This window comes from Canis lupus, chromosome 7 (genome assembly GCF_048164855.1).
Source record: "Canis lupus baileyi chromosome 7, mCanLup2.hap1, whole genome shotgun sequence".
Classification (NCBI taxonomy): domain Eukaryota; kingdom Metazoa; phylum Chordata; class Mammalia; order Carnivora; family Canidae; genus Canis; species Canis lupus.
The window spans coordinates 57,628,199-57,656,153 of record NC_132844.1 but is presented as its reverse complement, the minus strand read 5'-3'; the positions used below and the strand labels follow the sequence as shown (position 1 = coordinate 57,656,153).

The 27,955-nt window shown below is 42.6% G+C and overlaps 2 protein-coding genes across 8 annotated transcripts in view; one reads left to right on the top strand and one right to left on the bottom strand.

Moving 5' to 3' along the window:
* Positions 1 to 1,832, bottom strand: part of PLA2G7 (phospholipase A2 group VII) — a 41,202-nt gene extending 39,370 nt beyond the window's left edge. The window contains exon 1 of one of the 6 annotated variants that reach the window (XM_072832785.1): positions 1,666 to 1,832. The gene's annotated coding sequence lies outside the window, so the exon portion shown is untranslated. Of the gene's footprint in view, positions 1 to 1,224; positions 1,379 to 1,665 lie in introns of those variants that run through there. The other 5 variants (XM_072832783.1, XM_072832782.1, XM_072832784.1 and 2 more) reach the window with 5 other exon arrangements.
* On the top strand, positions 67 to 27,714 carry ANKRD66 (ankyrin repeat domain 66). Of its 2 annotated transcripts, none has more exons than XM_072832787.1 (4): positions 67 to 488; positions 20,032 to 20,205; positions 21,726 to 21,954; positions 26,109 to 27,714. In XM_072832787.1, exons 2-4 carry the CDS (start codon positions 20,043 to 20,045, stop codon positions 26,308 to 26,310), a joined length of 594 nt encoding a protein of 197 aa, XP_072688888.1. In that variant the 5' UTR covers positions 67 to 488; positions 20,032 to 20,042; the 3' UTR covers positions 26,311 to 27,714. The 2 variants fall into 2 exon arrangements, with proteins under 2 accessions (XP_072688888.1, XP_072688887.1); XM_072832786.1 differs by lacking the exon at positions 67 to 488 and adding an exon at positions 12,901 to 13,657.
* The last annotated feature ends 241 nt before the right edge of the window (positions 27,715 to 27,955 follow it).

Below are 27,955 nucleotides of genomic sequence, written 5' to 3'. Positions count from 1 at the left end.
CAAATGTCTCCTAAACCTGAGCTCATGTGTCCTTCAAAAATCGGCGAGCCCCACACACCTGTCCCTCCTTCCTCATCACCTCTGCAGCAACCGCAAGAACCACAGACCTGATTGCCAGCCTGACCTTTCTGCAAGCTAGAAAGTTCTACGAGGAGCTCCCGAGTGTGATGGGGAAGGCAAAGATCTCTGCAGCCAGTTTTTCTCTGACTTTTTTTGTAAGCAAGCTTCCCCTGTACTTGGGGTTGTGATCCCATCGGACCGGCGGCGGGAGAGCTCTGGGAGGTGCGGGCGAGCGAGCAGGGCCGGGGCAGGCTTGGTTTCGCTCCATCCCGGGGACGACCGACCGCGGCTCGGGCTCGGGACTGGGCTCGGGCTACTCCGCAAGGAGAGGTGTTCCTCTGCCTGGTCCCCGCGGAGGCTTGGGATAAGAAGTCTCCCCGCGTTCCCCGTGCCCCCGGCCTGATTCCCTCTCTGCGCTGAATTCGTAGGTAAGGGTTGCCGCCTGCGGGGCAAACGCCCGAGAGAACTGGGTTCGAATCCTGTCACCCTCCCCGCCGAGGTCCCAGCGCTGTCGCGAGTGGGCAGGGACAGCGAGCCGGCCCCCCCCCCGCCCCCGGCAGGCGCTGCTCTGGGTCGGACCCCGCAGGGTCCCCCAGGCTCCCCCGCAGGCTCCCCGCAGCTCCAGGTCGGGCCCCTCAGGCTCCACCTCAGGCTCCCTCCGGGCTCCCCCGCAGGCTCCCCGCAGCTCCTGGTCGGGCCCCGCACCGCAGACTCCCCCCAGGCTCTCCCCAGGCTCCCCCAGGCTCCCCGCAGCTCCTGGTCGGGCCCCGCACCGCAGACTCCCCCCAGGCTCTCCCCAGGCTCCCCCAGGCTCCCCGCAGGCTCCCCCAGGCTCCCCCAGGCTCCCCGCAGCTCCTGGTCGGGCCCCGCACCGCAGACTCCCCCCAGGCTCTCCCCAGGCTCCCCCAGGCTCCCCGCAGGCTCCCCCAGGCTCCCCCAGGCTCCCCGCAGCTCCTGGTCGGGCCCCGCACCGCAGACTCCCCCCAGGCTCCCCCGCAGCCCCCCCAGGCCCCCCCAGGCTCCCCCGCAGGCTCCCCCCAGGCTCCCCGCAGCCCCCCCAGGCTCCCCGAGCCGGTGGCCGCGGCCGCTCGGGGATCGCCCTCCCCCGCGCCCAGCGCGCCCGCACCCATCGGCCTCCCGCCGCGTCCCGCGCTCGCTCCTCACCCGGGCGCCGCGCTGAGCCGCTCGCCGGAACCAGGGTCCCCCGGCCGGAGCGCGCGGAGCCCGAGGAGCCCGACTGCTGGTCGCCGCCGGCGCCGCGGACCTCTGCCGGCCGCAGTCCCCGGGGCGCGGGGTGGGTGGGCTGCGCGCCCGCTGGGCCCTCCCCGGCGCTGCGGGAGGAGGGACCCGGGGGAGGGACGGGGAGGAGCGTGCGGCCACCCGCCTCCCCCTTGGGAGGCCGGCGCGCCCAGGCGCACCCAGCGCCCTCGGCTGCCCAAGGCCCGGGGTCCCGCCACCCGCGGCCCCCGGTGGACTGAGCACGCCCCGGGTGGGGGGCGGACCCGCGCGTGCCCGGGGGGTGCCGTGCTCAGGCTGGGTCTGGCCAGGTCCGCTCCCTGCCGCTGCCCCTGCCCCTGCCCCTGCCCCGCTGCGCAGCAGGCCGACCTCGTTCATCCTGCCCGCTGCCAGTTACTCGCTTTCATCCGCCCTGCGAATCGCCGGGTCCGTGCACGCCTCAACGGCGTAGCCCGGGCGCTGGTCAGACGCACTCGGCTCCGAGGCCCGCCGGCCGCCCCCAGTTTCGGTTCTGCGCGGAGAGGACGGGAAATGCTGTGAGAAGGGGCCACCTCACAACTCAGTTATTTGGGGTTTAACTGAAATTCCCTGTTCGTTTTCCCAAAGGCTTTCTCCTCCATCTACTTCCTATTGGAAACGTATCCGTTTAAAGCTTCGTTTACAGACTCTGGGGAAACAGTTTGAAATAGAGTTGAAATTCATAGGCAGCCTTATTAAAGTTTTGTATTTTTTAAAGATTTTATTTACTCATGAGAGAGAGAGAGACACAGGCAGAGCGAGAACCAGGCTCCGTGCAGGGAGCCCGACGTGGGACTCGATCCAGGATTCCCAGGATCATGCCCTGGGCCAAAGGCGGCGCTAAACCGCTGAGCCACCCGGGCTGCCCAAGTTTTGTAGTTTTTAGGAGTTTTTTTTTTTTTTTTTTTTTTAATTATTTATTTATGATAGTCACAGACAGAGAGAGAGAGAGGCAGAGACACAGGCAGAGGGAGAAGCAGGCCCCATGCACCGGGAGCCCGACGTGGGATTCGATCCCGGGTCTCCAGGATCGCGCCCTGGGCCAAAGGCAGGCGCTAAACTGCTGCGCCACCCAGGGATCCCGTTTTTGTAGTTTTTAAATAGTGATTTATTTGTAAGTTTTGGTGAGTTGATGGAACCGTAGATGAAATTTATTTTATTTTTATTCTGAGGACTCTGTGGGAAGAAGGCATGGTTTGTAGCTCACTTCGCATACTTAGTGGTATGACTTTGGGCCAGTTCTTCTTCTTCTTCTTTTTTTTTTTTTTTTTATCCGTTCTGCTTCAGTTTCCTCATCAGTAAAATGGAGCTAATCAAAATACATCAGTCAGAGAGGCCCCTTGGAAGAATGAGATGCTTGTGAAATGCTGGGACAGAGTTGGCACCTGGGAAACGTTGATGCCATGCCATACTAACATAGGTGTCTTTAAAGAAGCAGTGACTAATTTAAACCTAACAATAGATGAACATTTATATAAAACTGTATCCGCTTAATGACATTTTCCTGTAGGTCCTGGGCTAAGCTCCTGTGAAACAAATTGCACCAGGTTATTAATGTAAAAGGGTACATTTTGCCCTACTTAAGAGATCTCTGACAACCTCCTCCTTTTGATCTTAAGACCAGACAAAGAAGCTGGAGATTCAGCATCACACCTATAAAGGTGGTAAGCTTTGTTTGAAAGCAGGTCTGGAAGGCAGGTATGATCTATTTTATTTGTTTTTTTCAATGCCAGCTCTGTGCTTTCCCCACCATAATCAGACCAGATTCCCTTATGGGATGATAGTGACTGGCATCAGCAGGTTAGTGTCCTAAGAAAATACCCACTGTAGGGTTGCCAGATTTAGCAAATAAAAATACAGGATGCCCAGTTATAATAGAATTTCAGATTAACAACAGAAAGCTAAAAAGCTTTATATGTATAAGTATGTGTAAGTATGTTCCATGCAACATTTGGAACATACTCATCCTAAAAGTTCTTCATATACTGAAATTCAAATTTGACTGTGCATCCTTTATTTTATCTGGCAACCCTAGTGCAGTGAAATTAGTAAAGGATGGGACTCACATTCCAAAAGAATGGCAAGTTTTAACAGACGTACAGGTTAAAAGGTAGGTCTGATATGGATTTTATTTTAATTTTATGTAGTAAAGGAAAACAAACTGTCTACTTGGTTTTTTTTTTTTAAATATTTTATTTATTCATGAGAGACACAGAGAGGGGGGTGGGGCAGGGACACAGGCAGAGGGAGAAGCAGGCTCCATGCAAGGAGCCTGATGTGGGACTCGATCCAGGAACTCCAGGATCACACCCTGGGCCGAAGGCAGGTGCTCAACCACTGAGCCACCCAGGGATCCCCTGGCTACTTGTTTTTATAAGTTGATTGAGCTATTTGAGTTATTGAGCTTTGTTGAGCTATTTCTTATTTCTTCCTATTTCCCATCAACGTAGCATTGCTTATATATATCTTTAATATAAGCAAAACTGATGATTCTTCCCTCAATCAAGATATTGGACTAAATAGTAATAATGTGCTTAATAGTATTGTTAAATAGTATTTATTAAGGGCCAACTATATGTTAGTTACAATTTCAGACTATGCTCTGCAAGCTTAGGAAACCACAACACAGGGACGCCTGGGTGGCTCAGTGGTTGAGCATCTGCCTTGGGCTCAGGGCATGATCCTGGAGTCCTGGGATCAGGATAGAGTCCCACATCGGGCTCCCTGAATGGAGCCTGCTTCTCCTCCCTCTGCCTATGTCTCTGCCTCTCTCTCTCTTTGTGTCTCTTGTGAATAAATAAATAAAACCTTTAAAAAAAGAGAAGAAATCACAACACAGAGTGCTGTCCTGTTAAGTAGGTATTGGATGGTGAAAATTCGGAGAACTGAGTGATTAATTATTCTTGGAAAGGGTAGAAGACAAAACTGTCCTTACTGTACAGGATTCAAGGAAAAGAGGCTCCAACACAAATGAGCAGAGTAAGGGAACCCCGGATGACAGGTAGGCCTAGCCTGGAAACCAACCATCTCGATGAAAATAATGGGATTCAATAGAACTGAAAGTATGACTGGGAACTTGAAAACCCTTGGGGCTCTCAGGTGGTGATGAATGCAAAGGAAAAAAATTAATTCAATTTAAAATTTAAAAAAATTAAAAGCAGGAGCTTGCAGGGGAGAAATGTCCAGGAAAGGCATACTGCTGGTGTGACACAGCTTACAATAGATTGAGTCTGAACTACTGGGTGGCACCTAAACACAGAGACTACATTTATTTTTATTTTTTTTTTCCCAGCTGTTCTCTCTTTATTATTTTATAAATTTATTTTTTATTGGTGTTCAATTTGCCAACATACAGAATAACACCCAGTGCTCATCCCATCAAGTGCCCCCACCCATTCTCAGTGCCCGTCACCCATTCACCCCCACCCCCCGCCCTCCTCCCCTTCCACCACCCCTAGTTCGTTTCCCAGAGTTAGGAGTCTCTCATGTTCTGCCTCCCTTTCTGATATTTCCCACTTATCTTTTCTCCTTTCCCCTTTATTCCCTTTCACTATCCTTTATATTCCCCAAATGAATGAGACCGTACAATGTTTGTCCTTCTCTGATTGACTTACTTCACTCAGCATAATACCCTTCAGTTCCATCCACGTCGAAGCAAATGGTGGGTATTTGTCATTTCTAATGGCTGAGGAATATTCCATTGTATACATAAACCACATCTTCTTTATCCACTCATCTTTTGATGGACACCGAGGCTCCTTCCACAGTTTGGCTATCGTGGCCATTGCTGCTATAAACATCGGGGTGCAGGTGTCCTGGCGTTTCATTGCATCTGTATCTTTGGGGTAAATCCCAGCAGTGCAATTGCCTGGTCGTAGGGCAGATCTATTTTTAACTCTTTGAGGAACCTCCACACAGTTTTCCAGAGTGGCTGCACCAGTTCACATTCCCACCAACAGTGCAAGAGGGTTCCCCTTTCTCCACATCCTCTCCAACATTTGTGGTTTCCTGCCTTGATAATTTTCCCCATCAGAGACTACATTTAAACCAGAAATCCAAAAATATATTTCTCTGAATGGCCCAGAGACGTATAATCAGAATGCTCTACTAGACTATAAGGAATAATATTCACATGATCTATTAGAGGAGACATTACATTGCTTATTGATTTTCATCTTTTAGAATCATATACAAGCCAAAGTAGAGTTAACTATGATTATACAAGAGAATGGAAACATGATTAATTTTTTAAATGTAAAAGTAAAGGTAGGTAGATAGAAGGAGGTAGAAGTAGGGAGCAGGGTAGAGAGAAAGTTGGGTTACTAAGGGTCTCATTTTAGAAAGTTTAGAGTTGAGAGATACTGTCTATAGTTGATAGGATGGAAGTAAATGTCTGGATGCATAGTAATTCTGCAGAGGAGAGAGAGCAGCTGAAGGCCTGAGTATACAGATGTAATTCTATCGGTGGTTCAGGGAAGAGGAAAGATAGGGCCAGTGCATTTTGTGAGCTAAGTGCTCATTCTCCTGGTAGAAATTAGATAGACAGTGCCTAAGATGATATACCAAGAAATCATAGTAGCATATTATTTTGGAAACACATAGAGATCACCAGAAATCCAACAAGAAACACTAAGAGTGATTATCTTTGGATACTGATGTAGTGAAATGCCAGGACACCTGCACCCCAATGTTCATAGCAGCAATGTCCATAATAGCCAAACTGTGGAAGGAGCCACGATGTCCTTCAACAGATGAATGGATAAAGAAGATGTGGTCTATTATATACAATGGAATATTACTTAGCCATCAGAAGAGATGAATACCTAGGATTTTATTCAATGTGGTTGGAACTGGAGGGTATTATGCTGAGTGAAATAGGTCAATTGGAAAAGGACAATCATCATAAGGTTTCACTCATATGTGGAATATAAGAAATAGTGAAAGGGATCTTAAGGGAAAGGAGGGAAACTGAGTGGGGAAAAATTAGAGAGAGGACAAACCGTGAGAGACTCCTAACTCTGAGAAACAAACAAAGGGTTGCAGAAGGGAGGTGGGTGGGGGGATGGTGTAATTGGGTGATGGACACTAAGAAGGGCACTTGATGGGATGAGCACTGGATGTTATACTGTATGTTGGCAAATTGAAAGTAAATAAAAAATTTTTTTAAAAAGAATGATTATGTTTGGGGAATTGGACTGGATTTGGGATGGGATGGGTGTGAGGGTCTCGTCTTTCTGTTTTAGTACTTCAGAACAATTTAACTATTTGAAGTATGTGCATGATTATACTGATTATTTAAAACTTTTTCAGAATAGAAATTTGTGAAAAGGAAGGCTTCACCAAGACAGTGGCTTCTGTGGATGAGTAGGAGGTTATCTGGAAGAAAGAGAGCAAGAGTATATAGAATGCTGGAACAGAACATGGAACTACATAAGAAAAGGCACAAGGCCCTAAAAGTGAATGATATTCCTTGGGAACGTCAAGTTCCCCACTGCAGTAAGCCTCAGGGGTATAGATTGGATGGCACAGGGGCCTCTGGGTAGCTCAATCGGTTAAGCGGTTAAGTGTCTGCCTTCAGTTCAGGTCATGATCCCAGGATCCTGGAATCGAACCTGGAGTCAGGCTCCCTGCTCAGCAGGGAGTCTGCTTCTCCCTCTACCTCTGCTGCTCCCCCTGTTTATGTTCTCTCTCTCTCTCATAAATAAATAAATAAATAAATAAGTAAATAAATAAATAAATAAGTAAGTAAATAAACAAACAAATCTTTTAAAAAAATAGGATGGCACAGAAAGTAAGGATGACAAGGTAAGTTGGCACTACTAAAAGAGTCTTCCAAGAAACACAATAGGGGATTAGACTATGAGCCCTTTAAGAACAGGGACTGTGTCATTTTTATTCCCTTGCATCCAATATGGAACCTAGCATATAGTAGTCTCCCCTGAAAATGTTTTCTAAATGAATGAAAAATATCTTGGGGCAATGGGGAACCATCACTATTTGAATGTAAGCAGAGCGGTAGCATTACTGATTTTTGGAAGACAATTTTGTACTAAGAAAAAAAAAACATGTTGAGATGATGAATTAGGAGGCTGTGGGGTGAAAGGTGATGATATAAGTTTGATATAAATTAGGATAATGACAGTGGGAACTGACATTAGGAAGATCTACTTAAGAGATATTAGCAAGGGGTGAAGACTAAAGCAGGGGGGTGAATTCAAAATGGCCCTGAGACCTCTAGCTGGGGAAACCAGGTAGGTAATGGAGCCATTAACTGAGAAAGGAAAACCAGGAAAAGGAATAGGTTGTAAAAGTGAGATAAGAAGCACAATTCTGTATACACTAAGTTTGAAAGATCTAAGGCCGATGTTTTCAAATTGGGAGTTATGAACCGTCAATGGCCTGTTAAATGTACTTGGTGAGTTGAGACAAATTTTTTTATTGATAAGTAGACCCTATGGGCTTGAACTCACAACGCTGAGATCAAGACCTGAGCTGAGCTCAGAGTTGGATGATTAAACTCCTGAGCCACCCAGGCACCCCAAGACAACTATTTTAAAAAATAGTTCCATGAAATGGAACATGGCAGATTTTAAAATATATCACATGTGATAAGGTTAAGTGTTGTTTCACAGAAACCTTATTTCCATTGTATACATATGTAGGTAACTGACATAGAATGTATTTTCTACCCTAAGTCAAAAAAATGTTTGAGAGCCTTTGCCCTTGGACACCAGGCAAAACAAGTGGTGGGTGGAGTTGACTTATTCCTGCCCACAGCTGTCTATGCACATTTCTTTCCAGCTCTGTATTCAGTGACATCACTCTGATAGCTTGAAATCAACCAAAGGGAGGGTCTCATGCCACAGAAATCAGCAAATGCTACAAAATGAGCCTCTTTTCCCTTAAGGTGAGCTTTCGCATCTGGGTAGAACCATCCCAAGCTCAGTCTCAGACCTGGGCAGAAGTTGTTTATTCGGAAGTGAAAATGCTGAGAACGCGTGGGATTAGCCATTGAGGGTTTGCAGGTAGGAGGCAGGATTCTAAAGAACATCACAACCACGGACAGCAGGAGGAAGAGAAGCTGGTGAATGACAGTGAGAGAGGCTAGTCAAAGTAAGGACAGAGAAGAGGAGAGAGAAGCTCTGAGGAAGTCAAGAGAGGAAAGGGGTTTTAAAAGGTCAGTATGACCAACATGGTTGCTTAAATAGAATAAATGAAGAATGAAGGAGGAGTCCTGAGCCTTAGCGATTAGGAAGGCCTGGTGACCCCTACAACTAATTGCATCATAATAGAGGGCTGAGAGTGGAGAGTCAGTAAGGAGTAGAAATGCAGATACGATGACAGGGAGCTTAGACCACTTTTAAGATATTTGATGAAGAAAAGGAAAAAGATATGGCTGTAGCTTGGGTGAGAGAGAGCATGAGCAGAGTGACAATCTGGGGGCTGGTAATAGGCTCTGCCTAAGGATGTTTGAAGCTTTCGGAGCCCCATGGCCGCCAGGAATTCACTCCTTGCTTGAAGAGTTAGTGTGTCTGGTCATGTGCTTCCCCTGGTGATGTTGCTATTCCAGGAACAAAGCCAGAGAGGAGGCTTATCTGCTCTTGGAAAATTGGAGAGCAGATTGCCAAAGACAGAGAAAATAAGGGAACTGATGGTAATTTGAAAGATTTTTGTTTTCTAGTTATGATGTAATACATTCCTGTTGTTAGAAATCTAAACAAAACAAAATAACAATATGCCTATAATAACATAGAAAGTGGGGGGGGTCCCCCAACCACAACCTGATGAAGTAATTATTGAACATTTGGTACATACCTCCCTGACAATTTTCCAGACATTGTGCCATAATTAAAAGGGCTGAGTCAGACAGCCTGGGCTTGAATCCAGTTCTATCTTTACTAGCTCAAAAGGCCTTTGGCAAGTTACATAGGCTTTTAATTCCTCAGTTTCCTAATCTGTACAATAGAAATCATAATAGTATTTATATCACAGGGATGCAGCAAGAACTGAAAGGGATTATGCATGTAAGTTGCTTAGAACAATATTTGGTATAAATTGATATATATATATAGAGAGAGAGAACACTTGATATATATATATCTATATATACACATGTATATGTTTATGGGAAAAATCATATATAGTCATATAAATAAATATATAAAAATACACATACACATTCATATATATAAATACACACATACATACATAGCATGAAGAACCAGGAAGAACTGAAAATCACTAGTGACCTGAGTGGGTTGGAAGAACTTACACTGAGGCAGAATGATGGAAGTGGAAGGGTGGAATGTCATGGTCGGAGGATGGAATTTGAAGCACAAGACTTCAGAGGTGAAGAACTTCCAGAGGACGACAGATCCCAGATGGTCACATCTCTAAATTTCTAAAATGTAAGAAGATAAAGAATCTCTTATTCCATATTTTAGCCAGTTCCAAAATTAATTATCCAATGCCAGGCTAAGCCTTCCTTCTTCTTTGGCAGTGTCTTAAATACCCTTTGTAGATTCAATCTATGTAAAGTCTACTGCATTTCTACTCCTTACTGACTCTCCGCTACTCTGAAACTGTGGATGTCCCAAGTGACTTTTTTGTATGGGTTCAGTCACTGGACTCTATGATCTGGCTTGCCGAACTAGTCTCCAGGACATTTTTTTTTTTTCCCAAGTCATTGATAACATCCTTACTAACCTTGGTCAAGATGTAGGAAGCATTGTACCAGGTCTGAGACTCCCAGTTATCTCTTAGTGGCCCTGTGATTCAGAGACCCCTTCCTTTCTCATCCAGTTGCAAAGTTATTTGAGCCTATGGACAGAGCGTTAGCAATGCCCTCTTTCCCATTCCCTACGCTAATCAAAGTCCTCAAAAGCTCTACCCTTGACAATCACAAAATGTCTCTTTTGTTTACACAAGTCATATGTGTTTATTTTAGGAAAAAACGGTTTTTACGTCAATTTGGTGTATATCCTTTTCACCTTTTCTCTGCATAAACAAGTACACACATATGCCAAATTATTGGTCATTTTGTGAGATTCTATTTTAATTTAGCAATGCAATACTAATATTTCAGCAAACCAAAAGATACATATTGATAGTATCAGTTTAAGAGACTACATAATATTTCCCCTTATTAGTGGAAATTTGAGTTATTTACTAGAAACTTGGGTTATTTACAATTTTTAATTTTTGAAATAGCACTTCAGTGACTATCCTTGAATTTAAATCCTTGTACCTGTCTTTATCACAGTGTATGCTTTTTTTATTGCCTTCTAAGTCTTTCTCAGAATACATTACACCTTCTTGTGGCAAAATTACTTCTCTAAAAATGATGGACTTTTAATTATTTTACTTCCCCACTCAGAAACTCTCAATATTACCCATTGTACGCAGGGAGAAATAAAATCCAGATATCCTGCCATGGCAATTGTGGCTCTCCAGGATCTGGCCTCCTTTTCCTGTAGGTCTTCCTATGTTCAACTCACTTTACACACAGCCATTCTGGACTCCATGCTGGGGCACCCCCTTTGCTTGTAGAATTTCTACTGTATTGGTCCAGATGCTGGCAGTAAGCATGTGGTATCCTCAAACTGGATGACTTGATGAGTGTTTGATAAAGGGACTGTTTATCAAGGGGAGAGTAGGATTCCGGAAACCACACAAGGCATAGTGCAGTGCCTCTGGGCAAACAACACTAGGGAGCCCTTGCCATCCATGGGCCTGTAGGAGCAAGAGGAGGAGCCAATGACTAGGACCTGGTAAGGGTAATGATATGAAGAGGGCCACCTGACAGGAGCAGAGACCTTCGCAGCAAACCATGGCAACCAGGCAGGAAGGAAGCCAATGGATTACCTATTCCAACCCCACATTCCCATCCATGCTTTAATCTCCTCCTGGAAATTGGCCAGGCCCAACTGGAAGCCAAAGGACACGAGAGACCATGGATACCATCCACACATGTCAACCTCTCAGGATGGCAAATAGTGGATAGTATCTGATGGGACAATAGAAGATTTCCAGCATCCTTTAAGGGTTTTCAAATGCTAAGTTTTGAAGTGCTCCAGTGCTTCTCTTAGAGGATCTAATATAGTTTCAATTACATTTTATTTGTATAATATCTTATTTCTTCAACTAGATTAATACCTCCTTAAAGAGAAATATGGTCATTTTCACGTCTGATCAGATGCTCAGGGAAAATTGGTTGTGAATTTATCGCCCAAAGGACTTCCTTAAGGCAATGAGTCCATAGGAAATGGTAGGAAAGATGAAATGAAATGTCTAGACTAGAGATGCTAGGCTGAAGGGCCGACAGGTACCAAAGTCCCCCTCCTTGACTAGGAGGCTCCATGAAAGCTCCTACAGGATAGGATGGACATACACAGAAGGGAACAAATGATTTGGAAGCCACAAACAGAACCTGACGCTCATTTTCACAGTCTCAGATAAAGGAACCAGGGAACCTCCCTGACATCTGGGCTCCAACAGTAACACCATCAGGTGCTGAGTCTGACCAGCTCTCACATCAATGTTCAACCAGAAGTAGACAGATCTGGCCTGAGTATGCTTAAGTCCTCTGAGCCTCAGTGCTGTTGTGTGCAAACTATATTTTGAACTTGATACTAAGATTGATAAGTAATATCCATAAAACACGTAGAACAATGTCTGATGCACAAAGGCGTTTAACAAATATCTCATTCCCTCCTGTCACTCCCAGGCGCCAGATCACCATTCTGTTCACCTCACTGCATTGACTCCTCCACAAATATTGGTTTGTGCACAAAGTCTATATGGGTTTGTTATTATCATCTTCTTTAGAGTTGCAGGGAAGTGGAAGAAAATCAAATCATGGCATCCTGAGCAAGTGTCAACATAAACAGTAAATATGCAAGGGCATGGCAAAGTGGTCCAGCCCACCCTTGAACTTGTGGTCACTGTCCATTATATATTCTGAACTTAGGGTGGGAGAGATGGTAAAAGATGCATTAAAACACAGTAGCAGTGTGACTTAAATAACATGATGTCAACGGGTCTCAACATTCTCCTCTCTAAAATAAATTTTTGAATCACGATTTCTAGAGTCTCTTCCTGACTTAAAAATGGTTTCTACGGACAAAATACTCCACCAAAGTCACCTTAGTCAGAAGTGTTCATCCCAGTATTTGAGCCAGTGTGAGCAAAGATCAATGGCTGGCCCACAGATATTGCCCAGGGGCCGCTGTGACCTATCACAATATGGGCAAGAGTAGGTTTTTGACATTAACCCCAGAAAGAAGTTATTCAATCAGTCACATTCTAAAAAAAATTAAAATTTTGACACAAATAGCACACAGAGACTTTTAAAAATAAGACCAAGATAAACCCTGGTCTCACAAAAATACTAATTCATTGTTCACCACAAGAAGTAGAATCTGCTAATAGGAAACTGAATTTGCATGGTAAATGCTTTTCAATATTGTCATCTTTTACTTTGGACTCTCCTCAAAAAAGAAAGGAGCACGAGTGTCTTGTTCTCCACAGGGCCCAGCACAATGTCTGGGAGATATAAGTCATTCAATAAATACATGCGGGAAGAAAGGTCCCAGAGAAATGGCAGGAGAAAGAAAAAAGAACAAGAGAGAGAGGAGAGAAGGAGAAGAGGAAAGAGAGAGAGAGAGAGAAGAAGGAGAAGGAGGAAGAGAAGAAGGAAGGGAAGGAGAGAGGGAGGGAGAGAGGCAAGAGGGAGGTAGGAAGTAGGCCTTTTAGACCAACACTTCATAAAGATAGCAGATGGTAGAGTAAGGAATCACAAGGAGGAGGCAAGGAGAAATGACCTGACGATTTTCTCCATCCCTCCCTCTCTGCCTCTATCCTGTTCCAAGTGCTTTATAAATTATTTCAGCCACTCATCTTTTATTGCCTTGTGAGAAAAATGTTAAAACTTCATCTTATTGGTGAGAAATAAGAGTTTTAGCCAACTGAAGGGCCTTGCCCAAGATCTCACAGCTGGTTCTGAAAGTGAGGGGCATCCATTGTTTCCACCACTAAGTCACTCATCTTCATTGCGCCCCTGCGGGCTGGCCTTTTTTTTTTTTTTCAATTTTCATGCATTTTGATCAAATGTTATTTGATGAAAAGCTGTCAAGGATCCCAGAAGCCGACTGGAAAGCTGGCTGGCTTGGGTGGAGGCAGAGATGCGGTCCCCACTCCGCCAGCGAGGACCACCCACGAAGCTGACGTTGATTGGCAGGTTTTAATAAGGAAGGAGGGGCCAGTTTCCATGGTGGAAACACAACAAAGCTCTGGCCCCTAACACACCAGCCAGCGCTGAGCGCCTCAGATTTCAAACAAGATAGTAAGTATTTTTATATTACTCCTGCCTTCAGATGTTTACTGCAACTCTTATAAATCATTCATATTTATTAGAACTTATCTATCTACTGACTACTTTTTTACATTTAGACACCTCTATCAGAAAGATAGAAATTCAGGTGTACTTAATCAAATTTACAAAGATTTGTGCGAAGGAAAATTTGCTAAATTTCAGTAGTCAGTCGGAGGCTAGTGAATTGGATGTATTCTACAAATAATTTTTTAAAGAAAGCCTCTAATTAATAGTATCGTTTATTTTGTAAACAGCTTTATTGAAATATAATCTACATACCATAAAATTCATTAACTTATAGTACATAGTTCAGTGTCTTTTAATATATTTAAAGATGTTGTGAAAACATCCTTCTCCACTGTTTAATTTTAGAACATTTCATCACCCCCAAAAGAGATCCTATACTCACTAGTAGTCACTTCCTACCCTCACCCCATCCCAGTTTTAGGCAACCAGTAATCTGTCTCTGTAGTTGCCTATTCTGGACATTTCACAAAAATGGAATCATACAATATGTGGTCTCTTGTGCCTGGCTTCTTTCATTTAGTGTGTTTTCAAGGTTCATCTAAGTTGCAGCATGTGTCAGTATTTTATTCCTTTCTTAGTGTCAAATAATATTATATTGTATGATCTCCTACATTTTATTCCTGAGTGTGTCTGCTAAAGGACATTTAGGTTGTTTCCACTTTTTTGGCTCTTAGAATCATGCTGCTTGTAAACACTTGTGTACAAGTTTTGTGTGGACATATATTTTCATTTCTTTTTTGTATATACCTAAGTGTGGAGTTACAAGTCATTTAACTCCATGTTTAACTTTTTGAAGAACTACCAAAGTGGCTGCACCATTTTATATTCCTACCACATGCATGAGGGTTTCAATTTGTCTACATCCTCATCAACATTCATTTTGTCTATTTGATTACAGTCATCTTAAAGGGTGTGAGTGGTGTCTCCGTGTGGTTGTGGTTTTGATTTGCATTTCCTTCATGACTAATGATGTTGAGTATCTTTTCATGTGTTTATTATTTTAAGCATGCTTTCATGTGCATATTATTTTGGAGAAACTTCTGTTTATATTCCTTGACCATTTTTATTTGAGCAAGTTAATGTTTTATTGTTGTATTGGAAGAGTTCTGTATATATTCTGGATATAAGTCTCTTTATCAGATATATAATTTGAAAATATTTTCTCCCATTCTGCAGTTGCTTTTATACTTTTTCAAAGGTATTGCTTATAGGAAAAAAAAGTTTTTAATCTTAGTGAAGTCCAGTTTATTATTTTTTTTCTTTTGTTGCTTGTGCTTTTGTTGTCTTACTATGGGTCATTGCCTAACTCAATGTGATGAAGATTTACTCCCATGTTTTCTTCTAAGAATTTGAGTTTGAGGTCTTATATTTAGGTCTGTAATCCATTTTTTAAAGATTCTATCTATCTATTTATCATCTATCTATTATCTATCTATCTATGAGAGAGAGAGAAAGAGGAAGAACACACACGAGCACAGGGAAGGGAAGGAGCAGAGGGAGAGGGACAACAGACTCTGCTCTGAGTGAAGAGTCCAACACAGGGCTCGACCTTGAGATCACCACCTGAGTTGAAGCCAAGAGTCAGATCCTCAACCACCTGAGCCACCCAGGCACCTCTAGGTCTGTAATCTATTTTAAGTTTTGTATATGGTATGAGGGAAACATTCTTGACTATGTGAGTAGCTAATTGTGTCAGTACCATTTGGAAATATTGTTTATTCCTCATGAATTTTCCTGGCACCTTTGTTGAAAACCAGTTGACCATAAATGTAAACATTTATTTCTGGATTTATTTCTCTCAATTCTATCCTATTTCTCTCTATGTGTCTATCTTTATACCACATTTTAGACCACACAGTGAATTTCATTCCTATCACACTTTCTGATTATTGTAGCTTTGAAGTAAGTTTAGAAATCAGGATATATGAGTCCTCCTACTTTGTTCTTTTGCAAAATTCTTTTGCCTGTTCTGAGTCCCTGGCATTTCCATATGGGTTTTTAGGATCAGTTCACCAATTTCTTTGCGAACAAATTTAGCTGCTCATTGGAAACTTCTACTTGAATTACCACTTATCTGCAGAAAATTGTGGAATTTTCTTGGTGTGAACCCAAATGTGAAACAAATAGGGCTGATTTAAGCATAAACCTACCTAAAGACTGTGTGAAAGACATTTTTAGACACTGATTCTAAAAATGGTTTGGCTTTTTGTGACACCTGGAGATGAGAAATCTGCTAGTACTTCTGTTTACTACTTTATTTTATCATTGATCCAATGCTCCAGTGTAAGAGTTTTCTACTAAAACAAACAAGCCAAAAAGATGAATCACATCCTATGCCATCTTCCATTACCGAGCACATACTGAGTGCTCGCTTCACGCAAAAAGGCATGTTCTTGTTGGACACATCTACTGATTCTGAAGCAATTCAAGCTGAGGCCCAGGCCTCTATTTTTTAAAACCCACCAGTAATTCTCCCATAGTCCTTCAGTGAAGAACAATAGCTACATCCTTATTGCTTCTCCCTTACTTCAGGTCTCCCCCTCTGCCTTATCTCCAGAGAGGCATCACTATTCCATGTTGTCTATGAACTAGTAGTTGTTGTGGGGACATGTTACAAATGCAGGATCTCAGGCTTCGACATAGACTAGAATCTGCATTTTAACAACATCCCAGATACTTTATATGCACCAGAGATTAGTAAATTGCCATTGGCAATTTGCGGGTACTGAGAAGTAGAATTAGTTCAGTCAAGTAACCTTGCCTCCCACCAGCTTTCAACTTGGCATGATTGGGCTCTTGGAAAGAAGAGGCAGGGGGTGCTGGAATCTGGGCATCACTGGGGTAGAAGGAAGGTGACTGTCCTACCATCCAGACCCCTCTCCCCTCGAGCTGACTGCTCTTCACCCTGAGAACGTCTCCAGCTGAGGGCCAGTGGGCACAAAGCACACTGCCACCCCTTTTTTCCCCTTGAGATGGCCTGCCCTTGGCAGGAGTTGTTCTCTTGTTACATAATAGTTATATCATGTTGCATAATAGTCTTGATTTTTGCCTCTTGACATACAGAAGCTAAAAATTTTGTATCCTGACCTTTACAGGAAACATTTGTAGATCATTGGTCTATACATGAAAGTTGGAACCACTTGCACTTTGCAGAATGTGCCTCCCCCCATAGATGTTCTGTGCCTGAGCTGGATCTCATATCCATACTGCCAGTGCCCAAGATGACTCTTATTCTTCCCTTTGGGACGACTTGCTTAGGTCACTTTCAGAAAAAAGTGCATTTCACTTCCTAGTCCTAGGAATGGTCCTTTCCTTCTATCCCTAGAAAATCACCGCCATCATAACAATTAGGGCATTGCATATTTATTGTGTTATGAACTTCTCTCCCACTCTAAGACTGTCCTCATATTTCAGTGTACATCAGTGGGTCTGATATGAGGCTCAGTAATACACATTTCTAATAAGTTCCTAGGTGATGCTGCTGCTGGGCCACAATATATATGTCTGACTTCAAACTTTTCTTGAGGTCTCAACTTAAATGCTGGGATCAAAGAGACATTCCCACTGGCCTCACTTTAAGTGACTCTCTCCTCATTCTGTTCTTCTGTCCCAGCTCCTTATCTGTTTATACCAGTAATTCTCAAAGTTGTTGGTCTCAGGACTCCTTGACATTCTTAGAAATTACTGAGAACCCAAGAGAGCTTTTCTTTTTTTTTTAATTTTTTAATTTTTTTTTATTTCTTATTTATGATAGGCACACAGTGAGAGAGAGAGAGAGAGAGGCAGAGACACAGGCAGAGGGAGAAGCAGGCTCCATGCACCGGAGCCTGACGTGGGACTCGATCCCAGGTCTCCAGGATCACGCCCTGGGCCGAAGGCAGGCGCCAAATCGCTGCGCCACCCAGGGATCCCGAGAGCTTTTCTTTATATGGATTATAGCCATCAATATTTACCTTATTAGAAATTAAAACTGAGGAAAAAAATAGATGTTTATTAAGTCATTTACAAAAATCAAATAAGCCTAATATATAATAACATGAATGATATTTTAATGAAAAATAATTATATTTTGTAAAGCAAAAAAGTGAGAACAGCATATTTATTTATTTATTCAGTCGAATCTCTTTAATATGTGGATTAATTGAAGACAGCTGGATTATTAGATCTTCTGCATTCAATTTATTGTTTTGGTTGAAATATAGAAAGAAAATCTGATTCCATACATATATAAAACTGGAAAAGGGAAGAGTATTTTATAGCCATTTCAGATGACTATCGTATTCTTTTTGATACTACATCAAAATTGGACCGGTGGTAGTGCTTTACAAATGAGTTGGAATCTGAAACCATCTTAGTATACTTTTCATACTCTGTCTCACTAAAATCTATTGGCCTATCTTGAATGGGTCTTTTTACCCATGCATGATTTTGTAACATCATACACTTGTCATTTTTTTTTAAAGATTTTATTTATTTATTTATTTTTAATTTTTATTTATTTGTGATAGTCACACAGAGAGAGAGAGAGAGGCAGAGACACAGGCAGAGGGAGAAGCAGGCTCCATGCACCGGGAGCCCGACGTGGGATTCGATCCCGGGTCTCCAGGATCGTGCCCTGGGCCAAAGGCAGGCGCCAAACCGCTGCGCCACCCAGGGACCCCGATTTTATTTATTTATTTATTCATGAAAGACTGAGAGACAGAGAGAGCCAGAAACAAAGGCAGAGGGAGAAGCAGGCTCCATGCACCGGGAGCCTGATGTGGGATTCGATCCCGGGTCTCCAGGATCGCGCCCTGGGCCAAAGGCAGGCGCTAAACCGCTGCGCCACCCAGGGATCCCACACTTGTCATTTTGTTCACAGAGTTATGAAGACTTTCCAAGTGTTAATACATTTTGTTATACAATATTTTATTTTATTTTTTAAAGATTTTATTTATTTATTCATGAGCCACACACACACACACACACACACACACACACACATAGAGGCAGAGACACAGGCAGAGGGAGAAGTAGGCTCCATGCAGGGAGCCTGATGTGGGACTCAATCTGGGGACTCCAGGATCACGCCCGGGCCAAAGGCAGGCGCTAAACCATTGAGCCACCCAAAGATCCCCATGTTATACAATATTTTAAAATCACATTTATTAAGTCATGTAATCACGGGTCAACATTTGTAAAAATAACTCTTACTGCGTTAGTTTCCTCATTGAAACTAGCTCTCTCTCTCTCTCTCTCTCTCTCTCTCTCGACTCTATGTGTGTGCTGGTGAAGAATAGCATGCCTGCTAGTCTAGTTTGATGTCACTGGCACTGCCTTGCTTTGTGCTAAGGTACCAGCTGCTGTCTGTATCATTACTTTTGAACTATCAGGGAAAATGTCAGCACAGTGAACAAAGCCAATGACATTTAAATATTATAATTAAAATCGTTTTGACCTCATAGATCCCCTAAAAGAGTCAGGATTCCTAAGCATCTGTAGACTATGGTTTGAGAATTATTGGTGTATGTCTTAATGTTATAAAAAAAAAAACTTTTAAGCATTTTATTTGCATGTTTACATCCTGTCCATCTGAATTGGTGTGTCAATAGTATTAGATTTCTATGGAGTACCGCTCTATATCCAGTCTATAAATTTTTAAAAAGATTTTGTTTATTTATTTATTTATTTATTTATTTATTTATTTATTTATTTATTTAAGAGAAAGAGAGAGAGAGCATGAGTAGGAGAGGGGGTAGAGGGAGAAGAAGACTCCCTGCCAGGTAGAGCCTGATATAAGCTTCCATCACAGGACCCTAATATCATGATCTGAGTCGAAGGCAGATGCTTAACTGGGCCACCCAAGTGCCCCCAGTCAGTAAATTTTTCACATGGATCATCCTTGTATCCTCACAACAACCCTGGCAAATTATACCTGTGCTATAGATAGAAAAAAGTTAAGGCACAGAATTATGCAACTAATTCAGAAGCACACTACTAGCACTTTGTGAAAGGAGTAGGGACTAGTACTATAAAGTGTTTTGAGGCCAAATAGGAAATGCTAACCCATGAGTTCAGCCTATATAGCCTATATTCTTGTAGGCAGAGGGGACCCATCAATAGGCCTTAGGTAGAGGACTGGCATGTGCTAACCACAGTGGCTGAAATCCAAATACACTCTTAGCAGAACACACATATGCCATTTTTTTTTTTTTTTTTTTTTACATATGCCAATTTTTGAAGTAAGAAAGCAAGTAAATGATAAAGAATCCTGTGGAATCATTTACTGGGAATAAAGAATTGTAGAGAATTTCTCAAGTTGTTTGTTTTTCCCACAGTTGTTTTTGTCATGGAATTGACCAAAATGTCAGACATGACAAAGCTCCACCAAGCCGTGGCTACAGGGGACTACAATTTAGTGAGAAAGATTTTGAAAAAAGGCCTCTGTGACCCAAACTACAAGGATGTGGACTGGAATGACCGAACCCCACTTCACTGGGCTGCAATCAAAGGTGAGTGGGCAATACCTGAATAGAATCCATCCCATTTGTGGGGTAATGGATGCCCCACAATATTTTTAACTTACAAATGAGGAAGTTGAGCCTCAGATCTTTGTTTCTTGTCTGGGGTTCCACAGTTAACAAGTGTTACTTATTGGCAGGTACGAGCCCACATTTATCTGATCTGATATCTGAAAGCCTTTTAATCTGTACTAGCTATAAAGTAAGTGGGATTTAAAATATTTTTTATCGAGGTATGATTGATATACAACATTATATCAGTTTCAGGTATACAATATCATGATTAAATTTTTGTAGATATTATGGAATGACTACTACAGTAAGTGAAGTTAAAATCTGTCACCACATAGAGTAACAAAAAAGTTTTCTTATGATAACTTTTAAGATCTATTCTCTTAATGACTATCAAATATGCAAAACAGTATTACTAAATAGTTACCATGCTGTACATTACATTCTCAGAACTTATTTATTTTATAACTGATGTTTGTACCTTTTGATCACCTTTACCCATTTATCCAACCCCTCACCTCTTGCCTCAGGTAACCACCAATTTATTCACTATACCTATGATCTTGGTGTCTTTTTGTTTTTTTAGATTCCATATATAAGTGAGATCCTATGATATTTCTCTTTCTCTATTTGATTTACTTCACTTAGTGTAATGCCCTCAAGGTGTTGTGCCCAAGATTGCGAATCCAAGAAACCACCAAGGAGCCGACACCAATGCAAGAATACGAGGGTTTATTTACAAGCTCTAGCTTGGGTCCAAGTATACTCCATACAGCAGAGCAGGGACTTGGACCCCGAAGTGGGTTACAGCTGGGTTTTTTATGGCTGGTCTAGGGGATCTTCAGAAGGGGTGGAGGAATTTTTTCCATTCCAATATGGGGGAAAGGGTGGGGGAGTTTCTTAAGATCTGATACGGGATTCTCTGCCGAGGGCATTCTGAGCTTTATTGTCTTTCCGGTATGGGATTCCCTGCCTAGGACAATCTGCAGTTTTTCCTGTAAAGTTCAGCTCTTATTCCCAGGGACCTAAGATGGCTGTACTTGTGCTAATGCTAAACTTGTGGTGGAATGGCCTTAATTTTTCTCGGCCTCCACAAAGGTCCATCCAGGTTGTTGCAAAATATTTGTTTTTGAATCGCCACTGAGACTGCCAAAAGCTGAGTGAGTCTTACCAGTGCCCACATAGGCATATGTAGGGTCACTTGGGAGGGAAAGTAAGATTCCGAGGCAGGGCCTGCGGGTATGGGCAGGGAAAGGGAGTGCCCTCGAGGGAGTACTTGCAAATCTCAGGCCTCTAGTGGGAGCAAAGTTCACGAGGTAAGGGTGGGGCACTGAGTCCCCCTTAAGAGAGGGAAAAGGGGGGGGTGGTGATACTAGCAAACTGGAAGGGCCTCAAAGCAAATGTCATCCTTTCTTTTATACTATCTAGGCTAGCTCCAGCCTCAGTGGGACAGAGACATTTTGATCTTAACCTCCTCCTGTTTCTTCCCTTTATCTTAGGGCACATGGAGGTGATGCAGCTCCTTTTAGAATACGGAGCCAGGCCCTGCCTGGTAACGGATGTGGGCTGGACGCCAGCTCATTTTGCGGCTGAGTCAGGCCATGTGAATGTGCTCAGAATTCTCCATGCATTGCATGCTGCCATCGACGCCCCTGACTTCTTTGGAGACACGCCAAAGAGGATCGCACAGATCTATGGGCAGACTGCCTGTGTGGCATTCTTGGAGAAGTAAGCTTCATTTCCAGTTAGAGAAGTGGCAGAGAAACAGGAGCCTGTGGTCAAGGTCTTTGCCAACTCAGTGATCTCAGATCCCTGAAAATGAAACAAGCAAATTCAGCCAACGGTTTTTTGGGTTGTTTTCATTCACTTGTCCCTGAAATGACTAGTTTAGGTGGAAACTATATTGCTTTAGGTTATGTGAAATCTACTGTTTTTATATTATACCAAAATTATGATTATTGTAATGATATATATTTATAACAATTAATAATATATAATTATTATAATTATTGTTTTAGATTATACAAAAATTATGTCAGAGAAGAGAGGTGGGACACCAAGTTTGAAAATGGGTCATGGCACTAGATTCGTGGAGCCCCTTCAGATTCCTGAAAGGTATTCAAACTAGCTATGTGATCTTGGGCCAGCTAGGTCACCTTGCTGATTCTCAGATTCTCATATTAAAAATGGAACTGGTGAATTAGGCTGTCAGCTATAAGGACCCTCTACCTTTTAAAACTTTTATTCCTCTGTGAATCTTCTACTCACATACTGAAGATCAGGACTTCTCTAGCACCTATTAATTTTTTCTTTCACCTACTGCATTCAAATAGAATTAAATATCAATTGTATACTTAACAGAACTTTGGAGGATGGAAATAAAATTTAGGAATTTATAATCTGGTTGAGCTAATAAGCAAATTCATATAAGAGGCAGTAAAGTAATTGAATGAGGGCAGCATTGCTGGAAAACCAAAATGAGATCCATAGCAAATCTATCTATAGAGCAGTACTTGGTGGGAAGAGGCAATGACAATTAAATATACTTCTAAGAACTTGCAAATGAAGTTATCTTCCAGATGTTAAACTAGTAAAAAGAGTTGCTTATGATGAGATTAGATATCTGTAGAAGAAACCAAGAGACCTTCTCTTCACAATGGTGTTCCATATTAAAAACATTCAGAATCATAATAAAGTTTATTTGGGGGGTAAAAGAAGCAAAACCTTTAGTCCTGATTCAACAACTCTTCTCTCCAATCCTGTGTCATCCCCTACATTCAGTGATCTCCATCCATTGTGAATCTCAGCATCTGCAACATTTGTTCTCTGAAATCTTAAAAACTTTAATGTATCACTATGCGACCATAGATTATTTTTCTTCATTTTGCAGTTCCTGGATCACCACACAGGTATTTGAGTGCATCAAGACTTCTCATTCAATTTCTTCTTTCCCTCCCAATCTATCACCTGCTCTGAAGATTCCATGATCTTCCATCTGCCTGCCATCTGGACACCATGATACACCACTTCTTCTGCTCTGTTCCCATGACTCTTAAATTTCCAGCCCTTTGTCCTTCTGTACCATGTAACCTAGAATTACCACCCTTGTATTAGTTTCTGTCTTCACTCCTGTGCTTGATCTGGTAGAGAAAAGCCCATGGATAAGTTCATGAGTACCACCCAAAGTTCTGGGATTTCTATCTTCAGCTGAGCTCTTAGAACGGTTTGGCTATCTCCCTGACCCACTCTTTCATTGACAACTCATGTCCCCATCATATCTTAGCCTGTCCCTCAGAAAGTACTGCATAGAGCATTTTGAAGCCAAGAGCATGCCTATATACATCTATTCCTTCTTACCTTCCTGTCTATCCTTCTGTGAGGGACTTATTGTCCTTCCATATAGACACTGACCCAAACCTTTATATCTCCTACATGGTCATCAGTCCTGTATTCTTTGTTGCATCTTTTATTCTCTCGTCTGTATTTTTAGCTTTTTTTCTATTCCTTCCTGTCATTCCTCTCTGACCTTTGAACAGAGTTCAAATAGATCTTATTGAACAAACACATAAGCAGTTAGAGGTCCTTCTCCTGTCTGCTGTTTCTTTCTTCTTCCTGCATTTCTTTCTTTCTTTCCCAAAGATTTATTTCTTTGTTTAGGAGTGGAGGGAGAGGTATAGAGGGAGAGGGAAAGAGAGTCTTAATCAGACTCCTCTCTGAGCATGCTGTATGTGGGGCTCACGACCCTGAGATCACAACCTGAGCCAGAATTAAGTTGGAAGCACAATGGACTATGCTGCCCAGGCACTCCTCTACCTGCATTTCTATGCTACTTAAATGTTAATCTATGTAAATAAGTGTTGATCTATGTGGGTGTCTTCCTCACCTACCTTTGTACTTCTCCACTTTGTACTACTGAATCAGTGCTCATGCAGGGAGATCTTTGTTGCTAAATCAATGGTCTCTTCTCAATTCTTATCTTACCTCCACTTAATTTGATATCTGATTTCTCCTCTGGAGTGTCTCTTTGGATAACTTTTTCTCTTCTCTAGTGCTATTCTCTCTGATTTCTCCTTTTATCTCTCTGATCATTTCTTTTCATGATTTTCTTGAACTCCTCTTCTTGTGTGCCTTTTAGATGCTGAAATTCTTCAGGATCCTGTCCTCCGCTGACTCTTTCTGCATAATCTCAGCCCCTCCCCAGTGACTAATGGGTGGATAAGCGCCTTTCATGACCCCAGCATAACTGAAGTGGAGGAGGAGTGGTTGTCCAAAGAGTGGGAGGGTGCTATTACCAGGAAAAGTGACCAGGCAGGGCTGAGCAGGCAAAAACAACAAAGGTCAGCCACATCACGTGTAAGTCATTTCTGGTTATCATCATCTTCCACAGGAACTTCCCTTTTGACAGTTAAGAGGGTTTAGAGAGAAAGAATCCTGATTAAGGAGAAATTAATCTGGACCTTGAAAGACAGCTTAGATCTGACTCATGAAGGAGGGAGGAAGATTCTCGATTTGGAGTGAAGGCATCAAGTTGGAAACGTGCACAGGTTGTGTGTAGTGTGAGGATGGGCAAGGATAGTGGAGGGATGAGTGGCCTGGCTACAAAGAGCATGCCAGCTAAAGAGAAGTGGAGAATAAGGCTGGGTGGGTGGGTAACCATTGTGAGCTGGGCAAGCAGATGAGTGTTGACCCATCCTGGGATTGACAAAATGAAACAGATGCTTTAGTAAAGTCTCCCCAGTAGTGGAAGAAGGGGCAGTGGGTATATGCAGTTAGGATATTGGAGGCACTTAGACTGTAAATAAAGAGGTCACTGAGAAATTTCTTAAGCCTCATGTTCAAGCAGTTGGGCTCTGGGGCTAGAATGATGAAGAGAGGATACAAAAGAATTTCAGTAGAAGCCTCAACAGTATTTGACAATTATCTGAATATCCTAGGATCCTAGTGAAACAACTCAACTTTTGGTCCAGCTGCTCTAAGTAGTAAATCTCTCATTCAACAAATATTTTTGAACCCTTCCATGCCCATGGCTTTGAACTAGGTACTAAAAAGGATTTAAAGATGTATCCGATAGGGTGCTGGACATTAAGTTCCCTGAGAGAGGAGATACTTGTTTACATAAATAGCACTAATATGGTATAGAAAGTGGCAAAGGTCAAAAGAGCAGGGCAGAGGAGGGAATACTATGTGGTCTAAATATGGAGCAATTGCTTCTAGCTAGTGGCGGGGGATGGGGATTTAGGAACAAACAGATTTGCTGTCTTCTGATTGAACTGTGCTTTCTGTAACGCTTTGCACTTAAGCTCCTTCAGATGGCACTTTCATATGCTTCCCTTTGTCCATGTGTATATGATGATTCATTCACCTATTTCTCTATTATCTATTCTATTGTTCTCTATCATCTGGCTATATAACACCTAGCTATTCTTTTCATAAATCCATATATACATACCATACATATTGTTATGGGTACTTTTTATTTCTTTTGTGTATGTTTCCATACCTTAAAATCTTACACGACAAACAGATGTGGTGTTAAAATTAGGAAAAAAATACAACTGGAAAGGAAATGAAAGAAAGCCGCCCCCTACTAAGGGGAGCACTGTAGAATCAGCAGCACCTTCTCTAGTTTAAGTGCCCGTCCTTGATTCTATGAACTTCCCACTCTGGGCATGCCATTCTTCTCCATCTCACAGCCATTTCTTCAGTGTCTGAGGCATCCCTAAAGGTATAGTTGGAGTTGCTTGGATTGGGCGTCTTTCCTTCTTTCCTGGGCTGCTGACGTGGCCAGACTGTGCAGAGGGCAGGAAGAGGGGTCATTGCTGTAGCCAGGACAGGCCCTCCTGGCTGGGGTGTTGAACATGGCCTTCTTTCCCCTTCTCCAGGGCTGAGCCTGAGTGCCAGGAGCACCGGCGCACTGCCAGGCAGAAGGGACTCCCTCTAGACCAGCAGGATGAAGACTGGGATGCCAAGAAAAGGGAACTGGAGCTGTCTCTTCCTTCCTTGAATCGAAACACTAATAAGAAAAAGAATAAGAAGATGCAAGGCCCCGCCAGGCTCAGCCATACCAAGGAGAGAAGAGTGTGAGAAGGACAGCATCGGTGCTCTGGCATGCATGTTTCCTGCGGAGGACTGTCCCTGGACCAGAGTAGGAGTTGTGAGGCCTGTGCTGTCATTTCATGATTTGACTTATAGACCATTACCCAGATGCCTTCTACAGGTACCTCAGGACCTGCCATTTAGTCTGAAGCCTTGGTGATCCATGCTGTCCACAAGAATTGCCAGAAAGGGCCAAGCGTTAGGTGCTTGCATGTGATCACCAGTCATTCACCCTGTCAGCATCCTCTGACCCCCTATGTGCAATCATGGAATTTCAGGGGGCAAAGAAAATGCTCTCCCTAAGGAAACTTGATTGTTTCCATGAAAAAAAAGTAACAATGAAATTTCAACATACTCAGCACAGTTGATCTGTAAAAAAAATGGTTTGTTGTCACATAAACCAAGCAAAGAGGTGAACAGATGTAGCTCCCAGGTTCCAGCTAGGGTTTTTCTTTGTGGGGAGGAGGCTCACAATCTCAGCATGAGGTCAGTTTCACCAATGATCATTTCTCCATAGGAAGAACAATCCAGGACAGAGACCAACTCAGTGAGCAGTAACTGGGAACCTGTTGAGAATTAGTTTCATCCCACATGACAAATGAGAGGTAGCAGAATAAGTGAAACATGTGGTTATGGCTCTACTTATTCAGTCGGTATTTTAGATTTTCTATTTTAGATTTTCTAAAATACCGACTGAATAGATTTAGTAAACCTAAAATACAGGTCAGGTATTTCCAGTGAAAACATTGCACCCAACTTGAGAGGTGCTCTACATGTAAAATACGTATCAGATTTTGAATACTTAGAACAAAGAATGCAAAACAGCTCATTAACAATGTTATTGATTACATGTTGAAACAATAATATTTTGGATAATGGGTTAAATAAAATATATCACTAGCATGAATTTTACGTCTTTGTCTCTGCTTTTTAAACTATGTGGCCGTTAGAATGTTTAAAATTACATGAGTGGCAATAGCCAAACTGTGGAAGGAGCCACGATGTCCTTTGACAGATGAATGGATAAAGCAGATGTGGTCTTATATACACAACGGAGTATTACTCAGCCATCAGAAAGGATGAATTCCCACCATTTGCTTTGACATAGATGGAACTGGAGAGTATTATGCTGAGTGAAATAGGTCAATAGGAGAAGGACAATCATCATATGGTTTCACTCATATGTGGAATATAAGAAATAGTGAAAAGGATCATAAGGGAAAGGAGAGGAACTGAATGGAGAAAAATCCGAGAGGAAGACAAACACTGAGAGACTCCTAACTCTGGGAAACAAAAGGTTGCAGAAGGGGAAAAGGGTGGGAGGATGGGGTAACTGGATGATGGGCACTAAGGAGGGCAATTAATTGGATGAGCACTGGGTGTTATACTATATGTTGGAAAATTGAAATTAAATAAAATATTTAAAATATTACATGAGTGGCTGACTCCTCCTCCTCCTCCTCCTCCTCCTCCTTCTTCTTCTTCTTCCTTCTTCTTCTTCTTCTTCTTCTTCTTCTTCTTCTTCTTCTTCTTCTTCTTCTTCTTCTTCTTCTTCTTCTTCTCTCCTCCTCTTCCTCTTCTTCTTCTTTTCCTGCCTATCAGACAGTATTGCAGTAGAGACCAGAAAGTATTT